Source organism: Alternaria arbusti (assembly GCF_024043155.1).
Source record: "Alternaria arbusti strain BMP 1465 chromosome Unknown scaffold_14, whole genome shotgun sequence".
NCBI classification, from domain to species: Eukaryota; Fungi; Ascomycota; class Dothideomycetes; order Pleosporales; family Pleosporaceae; genus Alternaria; species Alternaria arbusti.
Window position 1 is genome coordinate 360974 of NW_026249954.1, and position 11327 is coordinate 372300.

Genomic DNA, 11327 nt, shown 5'->3' on the forward strand with positions numbered 1-11327 from the left:
TTTGGGAAGTCTAGCTCAGTGAACTGGCTTCGCAGTATTTTCGTGGGGCGTCAGTTGCAGGCTGGCGGCCGGGTAAAAGGTCGACAAACAACGGCGTCCCGGTTTCGCAGGCACGTCTGTTTCGAATCAAGGCGGGCCAGGGTATTGCACACTGTAACCCGGCGGCAGCCAATATGGAGCAATATGCCAGATATCACGTAACTCGGTCGGTGGGCGCTGGCGGGCGACGCTTTCGGCGAGGGTCCAGATGGAGGTCAGGAGTGGCTGCAGCGCGAACCTGGGAACGGCCTGGAGGCCCATCTGTCAGCGGGCTGGGCGAATGGCGAGGCTGCAGCGGTGCGGCTAAAAGCGATCTGCCCTGCGACGCCTTTCTTGTCCGTCTCCGCGCACCCACTTGGGCTGGTGAACCCAGTCAGGACGGCTACCGGGCTTTTGGAAGACGGCTGCCGTCGCATGCGCCCATCCAGCAGTGACATGAGACAAAGCCTCCGCACCTGGCTATCGGACTCGATGGGCAACGGGCACGGCCGCTTATGTTCGTCGGTGGCTTGCGCTTGACCGCGGTGGGCGACCGTTGTCGTTAACAGCAGACAATTAAGACACGCAGTATCGCTGCCATGGCGGCGACACGAATCACGGCCATTCGCTTGCGGCGCACCTGGGCAACCTCTCCAGGGCTGGAGAGAGTGGCAGGATATTGCAGACCATGGGGACAAACCCCATGACGCCCAAGTTGGACATGGGACGGCAGTTGTCGTCTATCTGTCTATCTGTCTACCACTCTACCACTCTACCACTACCAGACTACCACTACCACTCTATCACTGTCTCGCGTGGTCTACTCCACATCAGACGGCAGTCGACCATTTAGAGTAACAGCTCGATTGTCAGAGTAACAGCTGGATTGCCCGAGTAACAGCGTTGCAACGGCCCTAGCGCCTCTTTTATTGCCTCTGCTCAGTCTGATATTGCGCCCGCACGTCCAGCACGAGCGTACCTGCGTGTGTGCGCGCGCCCTAGGCTAGCCGCCTCCGCCGTGTGCTACCTCAGGCGGACGCATGTCTACTTTGACACACTCGTCCTCTGCTACCCCTCACCACCCATCGCGACGACGCTGCCCTCGGTGAGCGAGTCCGCCAATTGCTCTCCCTGGCACGTGTCGCAGCCAATCGTCCGCCCGGGCACCTGCCGTCTCTGCCCTCTACTCTACGCGACCACCCAACCGCCGCCCACGCCTCCCTCACCGCCCCGTCGTCGCCCACAGCTGCGACTCTGCAGACTCGTCTGAATCACGTCGCCACTCGATCGACACGCTGCCCGCATGGCTGCTCAGTTCGGCAACTACGTGGGTACGTGCGAGGCCACCTCACCCAGACGGGCTGTGGGCGTTCTGACGTGCCCTCTACCGTGGCTCAAAGCGGCCTCTGCTCGGCAATTGCTGCCCTGCCTCGATTCGTGCTGACGGCCTGCAGACTATAGTGGGGCCAAGCCTCCTGCCTCAGCGACTCACGTTCGCGACCCACGTCTGCACATCCTGGCGGCGACGATTCCGGAGATCTTCGCCAACAAGCACATTCTCGACATCGGCTGCAATGCTGGCAGCGTTTCGATCCAACTAGGTAAGTCCAGGAAGGATACCCCTGCCACTTGCTGCAACCGACTATTACCACCATCGACTCGATATTGATCAACTGCAGCCCTCGATTTCCACGCGGCTGCCGTCACTGGCGTCGATATCGATCCCAAGCTGATTGCCCAGGCCGAGAAGCTCCTGGCCTTGCGCGCTTCCCGTGCAACACCCCCCACGAGTTGCGATGCACCCGTCGTCGACTACTTTCCCATGTCGGCCGTGCTCACTCATGGCTACCGGATTGAACCGCACCGCAAGCCTGTCCACACGTCTTCCGCTGCGTCAGCTGCCTGGCCGCGTGTAACCTTCTTTTCTGCAGATTGGGTCCTGCCCTCTGACCAAGATGCTACCGACTCATACCATGTCATCCTGGCATTATCCGTCATTAAATGGATCCACCTCGAACATCGAGACGCTGGTCTGACGACGTTTTTCGCAAAGTGCTCATCGTCTTTGAAACCGGGCGGCTACCTGGTCATCGAGCTCCAGACCTGGGACTCATATCAAAAGGCCATTCGCCCCAATCATGCTCCGCATTTCCACGAGACCCTCAAGGAGCTGCAACTACGGCCAGAGACGTCGTTTGACAGTCTCCTTGCCAATCACGGTCTGCACCTCTGCGCTTCGTCGGACGCACTCCCTCGTCGCATCAATGTCTATCAAAAGGCCTAAGAGCGGTTGGTAGACATATTGGTAGGGATTGACAATCTTCCACTAGCATCACGTTTCATGGCGTTCGGGTCCCAGTCTCTAGTATCGGGATTTACCATCTCGTCTCGCTCGGGAGACGTTGCAAGTCATCCATGGCATTATTCACGTTGACTAATCTCTACACTCGTGCCGCTGCAGCATCTACCGTATCTGGCTCTCCCATTCTATTAATCAAGGTACATATGTTAGATTGAACTCGCTATCCAGGCAAGTAGAAAAGTATCCCAATCCGCGGCTAGTTACTACAAACGGCTGGTCTGCGCTCCACTTTCTTGGTCTTCTCTCCGAGGCTGTTCCCTGTCCGCCGATCTTTGGCCCTCACCATCCCAGGTTCTGTCAAGCCATGCATCGTACGATTGCGGCAGCTATGCAAGTAAAGATCGGCCGAATAACAGGCTTTTCAAACTTCCGGCCTCGATGTCCGCCTCAGTAGTGAGGCATGCAGCTACAACCTAATTGTGATTGCAGCCATGGCTCCGCAAACGTCTCTGGCGGGCCACGGTAGAGTAGTGAGGTTGCGACATTTGCATTAGCCGCGTTACTACACAACCCGCCACGCTAGCCAATGGCGGCTCGGAAGCTTTTCGGCTTATGCCGGGTACCCATCCTCTGGTTCTCCAGACATTAGATCACATGTCGTCCACTAATGCAAACCTTATTCCACTCCGGATCTCGTGCAGGCCGAGGTTTTCTGCTTATGCTGTTCAATAGTATATCTACTACCAGCCGTGCTATCCTCCTCGTAACGTCAGATGGCCGGCTCTAGATGTTTCGACAATTGATGATCGCTCACCGGTCCGTACATTGCGACAAAGTCTAGATGACAGGAGCGTAGGTTCGCCGACTCCATGGCAACATGGTTTAACCTAGCCGCCACTGACCGCTTATGAGCTGTCACAGAACGTGAAATTGCCAAACTCTCGTTGACGATATGACTGCTGATGCTGTGAAAGATGAGATATGACGTTGCGTTTTCGTCAGAGAGCACCAATTCCACGTCTGTACCATCTCAAACAGGTAAATCCCTCGAAATTCACGCTTTGGTCCCTGAAGCCTTGAGGACGGCGCAAAGGTTCAAGCGCTTGGTTTCCCTCATCAGCCGTAGATTCACCTTAGCTCGCACCTTGCGAACCACGTCGACTGTTGAGGAGCTCGCTGGGAGATTATGCCACACCAAGTACAAAGCTTGATGGAGTGGCTGAGTTACCTCTGGACCGGTGCTGCACGATGCCTTGCCCGCTGGATGCCATCTCATCAACATCTCGTTCGAGAACCAGGGACAGGCCCTATGCTTTGAAAATTGAGTTACTGGGTCCCGGTTGATGCGAACTGGCGACTCGGTTGTCGATCCGTCAGAGCGGTAGGCTCATTCGACATAGTCTACAGATCTTGAGAGGTGCTCAATCTCGCAGGTGAAGTCGACCCTCACGAAAACCCAATGCATTAGCTGGAACACAGCCAAGTCGTTATTCTGTTTTTACCGCATCTACATGGCTGCACAGCTTCGGTAGCTTGGTTTCTCTGAAAGCCGTGCCATGGAACGCCAGTGCAGTATCTGGCCAGTGTACCGTCCACTGCGGCGATTCAAGCAGACATGATCTTGTCGTTGGTGTGGGAACAAGTCCGATGATGCGCTCCCCTGCAGACCAGGCAGACTTGCGACTACTGTTGTCAGCAAGCATACGCCTATCGGGATGCAGCATCATTGCTTGCTTGGTCGCACGACAGCCAATACACTCACCGATGGATGCATCGGCAGTTTGTCTCTAGCCGAGAGGGTGAATCACAGTATATACTGTCATGTCGTGCATGGAAGCGTCGACTCTGCTAGCCAATGACGATGCGATGCTGCCATCGTGAACGGTGTCGAGATTTGCGATCAACAGTTCGTCCAATATCTACAGCGTCAAAACGATATGCAATTGCGCATAAAAGATTGACCACTAACGGGAACGCCCTGCGTAGGTATACAAGGAGGACGACCGAGGGATGTCGACTAAACGGGGCGGCCATTGATGGACAACGCATCCACGGATAGCTGCTTCGTGGACACACCACATACCGCACAGCAGCGCATTGCACAAGTGATGCTGCCCAAGAACATGTCGTGAGCTGGCTCGAGTGACAACAAAGCTCCTGCACCCTGCGCTTATCTCCTCGATGCGATCCACCGACAACGAGATGGAGTTGCAGGATATCGATGACGTTGAAGAGTCGCCATTGAGGTGCAGCGTGTCGAGTAAGGCGTACTGCTGTCAGTCGTCATCACAGCTTCTCATGTCGTTTCAATTTCCACGCCCGTTGCTGTTGTCATGTGTCGCCGTTCGCTCTTGCCGTCTTCGGAGCACATCTCGCAGTTGCCTCGATTACGTAGGCCAGACAAGCCCAATGACAGCGAGGGTTCGTGCAGTTACCAGGGGCCATGCAGAACATAGTTCCTGTCGTGGAACCCTCCAGCACATCGCTTTTGCCTTGCCACGAACACTTGCATTCTGCCCCCGATACACGAAATCCACGTCGGCTAGTATTCTGGAGGAATGCGCTGCAGGGAGCTCGAAACGACCGTTGCCCGCGTCGCGTCGACGTGTTCAGACGAGAGCTTTTCGATGCTCCAGGTCGGCGGTGCGCGGGCTTGAGAAATAGCTTTTGGCCACCTCACCTTGCCGCATCGGAGACTTTTGTACCTTCAACAAATGCTCTTTCTCTCCTCCCCTGGGCCTCGCAGGGACCGACGCAAGACGATGCTAGCGACAGGTTGATCCCCGCCTCTGGAATGCGAAGGCAATGATGTGTAGCTGCTGGAGCGTCTGCAGTGGCGGCACCTCTCAGCTTGGATGGACGTCCACTTGCAACTAGGCGGGAAGCCAAGCACTGCACCAGTCGGGCTATATAACCATCAAGCAGCGTCGAGGTAGGTCTCACGCGAGACCTGTCGTCACTCCTGACCTGTGTACCGGCCCATGATTCAAGCAGCATAGCTTGCGCCGGAACTCCAGGCTGAGCCGAACAAAAACAACCATCTTCTTCCCTCAGCAGCGCCAGCGAGGTAAGCTCCAGAACCGCGCGTAGCATCAATGCGTCAGCACGTGTCCTGTTCACACCACAGCTAGGGGAGGCGTAAACGAGCGGGCGTCGTATACGGCGCTTAGGGGCATGAAACGGTTTGGTGCTGACCGTGCGATAGGCTTCCTTGACGAGTCTCGCGCGGGCGCTTCTCACGATCCCTCATGCAGATCTCTGGCTATTTGACATCCTGCCGAAGTCAGACGTAAGCTGGATCCTTGCTTTTGCCAAAGCGAATGACCATCCGAGCTTGGTCACACAGAGCTAGACAACACTCAACACGATTCGGCATCTTGCCGGAGCTACGGGATCCACCACCTATACATACGCCATCAAAACCACTCGTAGAACAGAGCAGAGCCACGCCGAGCGCTCATCTCCGCCGACCGACCGCGAGCGCATCGAGCGCATCACCGACGATATGCCACCCGCGAGCGACTCCTTCATGCCCCTCAACATTGAAGACGACGTCGTGCCAGAATGGCTGGATTCCTTTACTCTGGTTGCGCCCCCAAACACCGATCTATGGAGAAGGCCATCTTCGGGCGACATCTCAACCGCTCCCATGCTCTACACTGCCTTGAGCAATCCCTTCATCGTAGCAGAAGTCACGGTCAAGGGAGACTGGCAGCTTGAATGGGATCAAGGAGGGCTGGTAATATTCGCAGGCGCACCGCCAGGACAGACAGCGACGGCATCAACAACCGCAACGCCGACATTGCAGGTCCCAGATGTTGCAAACATCCGGTTGGACGACAGCGCGACGCCGAGCTCCGCCATCTCACTCTCGCAAACCTCAAGTAATGAGAATGTTGAAAGCTGCGACACGACAGCTTCACACAGCCCAACAGACGAGTCAGGACCCAGCCCCCAACTAGAACGTGGGCCCCCACCACCATACGACGCTCCTGCGCCAGCACCCAAGTGGGTGAAAGTCGGGCTTGAGTTCTGCGGCAACGTATGCCACGCTACAGCTGTAGCCGCCAATAGTGAAGGTGCCGATTGGTCTTTGAGTTCGCTTCCTCCGCTTCAACAACGGCTCAAGGAACTGCGCGTCAAGATGGAGCGCATCGGCTACGCGCTGTGGGTGTCGTACGAGGAAGAACCGGGGATTTGGAGGAAATTGAGAGAAGTCACTTGGTTCTTCTGGGGTGTAGAAGACAAGGCCGTACGCGTTGGCGTCTACGCGAGTCGACCTGCAAACTTTGGCATCACCATGTGGGATCACAGACACCGTGTGGGACTCAGCAACGAACAGCGAAATTTATACGTCGAATTTGAAGATCTGGAGATCCACTAACCAGGCACGTCGCCCTGTTTATTTCTGTCGGTCTATCGTTGCATGCAGCGGCTGTTTGTGCAGCCCAGGATCACGAGCAGATGCTCTCTTTGCTTCACACATCCCTAGCATGTCTACATCTCTAATCGTCTTTTCGGCCCCCTACTTCGTAATCAGTTTTGAGTTTCGGTTCTATGTACCTATTCGCTTTTCGCCGTTCGCGGCGTTGCCTCGGCGCTTGCCACCATCTTCAGCTCATCGCAGCGTCGCATCCATCTGTGGCGACAATACCTGCACTGCAACTTCTCGCATACATATAGGGCTCATCTTACTGTAACCGCCTCTTTTTCTCACGGATGACGGATCCTGTTGAGCGCAGATCTATAATCCCGTTCTCGGCTCTGTCATCACATTCAGTTTTGCTTGCCATCTACCATCTATCTATTTACATAATAACACAACTATTTGGTACCTATGTATACACGCTGCAATGTAGGATTCTCAGTGCGACCTAGACCTCGCGCAAGAACGTGAGGCGGATGCGCCTTGCATATGGAATGGTGATGATCGGTACTCAGGCGGAGCTGGCGCGTTTGGTGTCGGGTCTTCACGCCGCCCCGGTGCCCTTCACAGACGATGTACACTCAGCACACTAAAGTACCAACACAGGAGAGGGATCACAGTCTCGATCGATCCAAGTACTTGAATGGCAGGCCCGAATGATGCGTGCAAACGACAAAGCTGATGTTGAATCTCGCAACTTTGAGAGACATGCTACTTCCACGACGAGTACCAGGGAGTTACGGATACGATTCATGGCCAATCCCCATTGAGTGTTCACGTCGAATAAACCTAAGTTTTCTGGTCGCTTTGAGGAGCTACCTACTCGATCCTTCCCGGTTGGCTGGTCTTCCACCCAGAACCCCGTACTAGGGAACAATGATGTTGTTTGCCTATATCCTGTTGGCCCTTGTGTACCATGCAGCTTGTGGATACGGCGATATCATGAAGGCTCGTCAGGCAGAGTATACTATGACTAAGGACGCTCACGGGAGCTACACCACAGCTCCGTTGGTAGAAAGAACGACTATTTTCCCTGCATCCTCATCCAATGCGGTCAGCACTCAGACCTTTAGCTCCCAGCCATCTCAGTCCGTACTACCGGCCAGTGTGCCCCCCACAGTTGCCTGCTGGGCGACACCGTACTGCGATTCTATCCTCGTGGACTTTGCGCACTGCTACAATATCTCTGGAACGCTGAAAAGTCCCAATGGCGACGATGGACGAAGCGAAGTTTACCAACGCTGTCTCTGCAACGACCGAGGAACTGTGTACAAAGAGTAAGCGTCCCTCAAATCACATCCCTCTCCGGCCTCCTCTAACCGACCAACAGCATCCTCACAAACTACCAAGAGCAAAACACAGACAACGTAACGCAGTGCTACGCATGCATGAAGCAAGCCGGAATCGAAGTAGACAAGAACAGCGAACCCAGCCTACAAATGCGGTACAAGATCCATAATTTCTGCAACACCGCAGTCCCGAACCTATACGATATACTCGCTCTATTCCTCGTCTGGCTCAAGTCCACCGACGAGCCCGTGGACAACAACACCGAGCTGGGCAACATACCCTCGATAACTACTCTGGCCGATCGCTTCACAAAGACAGATGTAAATCAAGCTACTACAACGGTAGCCAGCTCGGCTCGGAACACGGAGACGTCATGGCTTGGGAGTACGCTTTCTTCCGGCGATATGATACCGACGCAGTACTTACAGCAACTACCGAAGCACTGGCCGTATACAAGCTACGGCGCGGCAAGAAAGGCAGGCCAGACTACCTCGTTCCCGTTGACAGATCCCAATTCGACAAGTCAAACGGTGGCATGGCTATTCCATGAGATGCTGTGGAATCCACGACCGCTTTTCACTCCGCCGTCAGCGAGAGGAGAGGAGTATGAACCAGGGCTTGCGGACTGGACACCGGCGTTCTCGAACGGTGATGCCCTGACTGCTATCCCTTCTACTTCCGCCGCACCCGTCATCTCAACGACGAACGTCGAGTCGAGCACATCGGATCCCACAGCGACGGCAGCATCAGAAGGGACGATGACGTCGAGTACTTCCATGACTTCGGCCACGCTGTCTATATCTACGAAGACCGCTGTTCTTACAACGTCCGTCATCATGTCCACGTCTATGTTGATATCCTCCTCGGATGCGCTTCCAACAACAGCATTACCGCCGACCTCTTCGTCTTCTCCACCTCCTCCTTCTTCTTCTTCACTCACCTCACAGGCGCTCGTTCCTAATCGTCCAGAGTACACACAATACCCTGTTCTGAGCAAACCACACGATGCGAGAGACGTCACGACTGCATCATCTCGAAAGGCACTTGTAGATGCCATGGCTGGGCCTAGGCAGGAAACTGGGGACGAGGAGTCAATTGAGCAATTGTGGGGTGAGATAAGAAGGGTGAAGAAAGAGATGAATCGCTGATATTCGATCGCGAGAATGCAACAGAGGGGAAGATGTAACAACAAACCAATATAAAGGCTATTCGTGTCATAATTACGTATTAACTATCTGTTCTACTTATGATACCACCTCCCAAAATGAAGGGGTTTTTCTAGACACGCTTTATACCAAAAACGCCAACCCATGCCCCTATATACAAGTCCTGTAATGTGACTCCATGAAGCGTATATACATAATGCCATCTACTTCTTCTTTCTTGGGCTTCGGCTTCACTACCGCTTCACCTCCGCAACAAGGTACGGCCCAATCACGCAAATAGCGGTCCAGACCACCATCGCACTCTCAACAAGAATCGTGTACGGCGTCTTCCAGATAGGCACCTCCTGCAACCTGACGTAAATCGCGTAGAACGCAACGTAGAAGAAGTGGTAGACAAGCATCCAAGGGCGCGTGATCAATCCCGCAAGCATACCACAGGGTTCACTGACGCTCTTTCCTCCGCGCAGGAAGTACTTGAAACAGCCCTTCTTGATCAGCTCGAGGTACTGGTTGTTGGCGGCGAAGAGGCTGTACAAAGCCATGGCCAGGATGTTGATGACGGATGACCCGTCCTTGCGCTTCCAGTGGAAGGTCGACATGGCGGCGAGGACGGCAGAGGTGTCTTCTAGTGTGGGTACGTTGGCGGGAGAGAGGAGGTTGGAGAGTAGGACGACGTCGTTGAACGCGACTGTCATGCCGCCGCCGGTCAGGGGATGGCGCATGTTCATTGAATCGCCGAGGAAGATGAGGCCGGCTTGTTTTTGCGTCGTAGGGGGTAGGAAGCTGTTGGGCATGGAGCGTAGTTTACCCGCTTCAATTGCTTTGCGGAAGGCGGGCTGGACGCAGGCGGGAAGCTGGGGCAGCGCGACATTGAGCATGTGGTTCTTGACACCCCCGTTCTTGGGGCTCGCCGAAGGCAGGTGCTCGGGTATGTCGACAAGAATGCGCGTCTCGTGTGTGCCGATTTGGTAGATGAGGATGGGGGGTGCGTCGGCGAGGATGACGTGGCCGTGGTTGGGCATGGGCAGCTCGGCGTCGATCATTTCGAGGCCCCAGAATTTACTGCGCACTTGGGGTTGGTTGGGGATGTATTCTTTGCGGAACTTAGAGGCGTAGCCGTCGGCTACGAGGGTCACGGCGCCAAAGTAGTAGTCTTGCTCCCCGGCGGTTTGACATGACACGCCGACGACTTGGCCGGTGTAGTCGCTCTTGACGACGGATGTGACGGTGGTCTCGACGACGGTGACATTTGGTGTGGACTGGGCCTTTGCTCGCAGTTTGGAGATGAAGCGGCCGTGGTGGAAGGAGCGTCCTTCGGGTGCTCTCGAGGGTCCGGAGGTGATGAGGTTGTCGGGGTAGGGGATGTGGACCTCCTCTTTGCCGTAGAAGATCTGGTAGCCGTGGCAGGGTATCGCATCGATGTCGTCGAGGCAATCTGGGGCTTGCTGTCAGCGTTTCACCCTAGACGTGTGCTAGGAATGATTCAACGTACCCCTCATACCCAGCTTCTCCAGAGCATTGACACCACCCGGCTGTAGCAGCTCTCCTACAATCCTGTCCGGCTCCTTCAAGCTCTTCTCCAGCAGTATGACGCTTCGGCCCTGCTTGCCGAATGCGACAGCAGCTGCGCACCCCACGATGCCCGCGCCGATGATGACGACATCGGCTTCATGGTGCACGCGCCGCCTCTCTTCGCGGGAATCGCATGTGTGTGTGGCTTCGATGGTAGGGACGGATTGGGTCGATGTGCCTCTGTGTCGCAGCTGGGGTGACGGCGAGGCAGAAACTCCAGGCGGGAGCTCTGCAAGCTTGGAACCGGAGTACATTGTGAGCATGGTTGCGGTTGCTGGGGTCTGTGGAAAGACCCTGTTGAGTGAAAGGTAAAGTTGATTGCGCAGAGGAAGGTGCGTTCCAAACTCAGTGGGGCGGGTGAGGCGCCGCGATAAATACTGGGCGATGTGCAGCGTGGAGAAGGAGTGTGTGTGGAGAAGTCAATCAGCCTCGTCGAAACGTCACACGGGCGGCGCGAGGGTAGAAATAAACTTCGCGGAACGTCAGGTCTCGTGCAGATCAAGGGTCCGGCATGCAACCGCGTCGTCGTGAGAACGAATCCGAGTGGCGACCT

General features: G+C 55.3%; 4 protein-coding genes across 4 annotated transcripts; 3 read left to right on the top strand and 1 right to left on the bottom strand.

Moving 5' to 3' along the window:
- Nucleotides 1-1321: 1321 nt before the first annotated feature.
- Nucleotides 1322-2302, top strand: J4E86_008681 (uncharacterized protein; the record flags this gene model as incomplete). Its single annotated transcript, XM_051449192.1, has 3 exons — nt 1322-1349; nt 1473-1619; nt 1698-2302. The coding sequence occupies 3 exons, from the start codon at nt 1322-1324 to the stop codon at nt 2300-2302; spliced, it is 780 nt and encodes a 259-aa protein (XP_051299611.1).
- A 3523-nt stretch (nt 2303-5825) lies between these two features.
- On the top strand, nt 5826-6704 carry J4E86_008682 (uncharacterized protein; the record flags this gene model as incomplete). The annotated part of the gene is made up of 1 exon (XM_051449193.1): nt 5826-6704. One exon carries the CDS (start codon nt 5826-5828, stop codon nt 6702-6704), a length of 879 nt encoding a protein of 292 aa, XP_051299612.1.
- Nucleotides 6705-7953: 1249 nt separating this feature from the next.
- J4E86_008683 (uncharacterized protein) lies at nt 7954-8586 on the top strand (the record flags this gene model as incomplete). Its single annotated transcript, XM_051449194.1, has 3 exons — nt 7954-8012; nt 8077-8356; nt 8386-8586. The coding sequence occupies 3 exons, from the start codon at nt 7954-7956 to the stop codon at nt 8584-8586; spliced, it is 540 nt and encodes a 179-aa protein (XP_051299613.1).
- Nucleotides 8587-9435: 849 nt separating this feature from the next.
- J4E86_008684 (uncharacterized protein) lies at nt 9436-11037 on the bottom strand (the record flags this gene model as incomplete). The annotated part of the gene is made up of 2 exons (XM_051449195.1): nt 9436-10637; nt 10695-11037. The coding sequence occupies 2 exons, from the start codon at nt 11035-11037 to the stop codon at nt 9436-9438; spliced, it is 1545 nt and encodes a 514-aa protein (XP_051299614.1).
- Between the last annotated feature and the right edge of the window lie 290 nt (nt 11038-11327).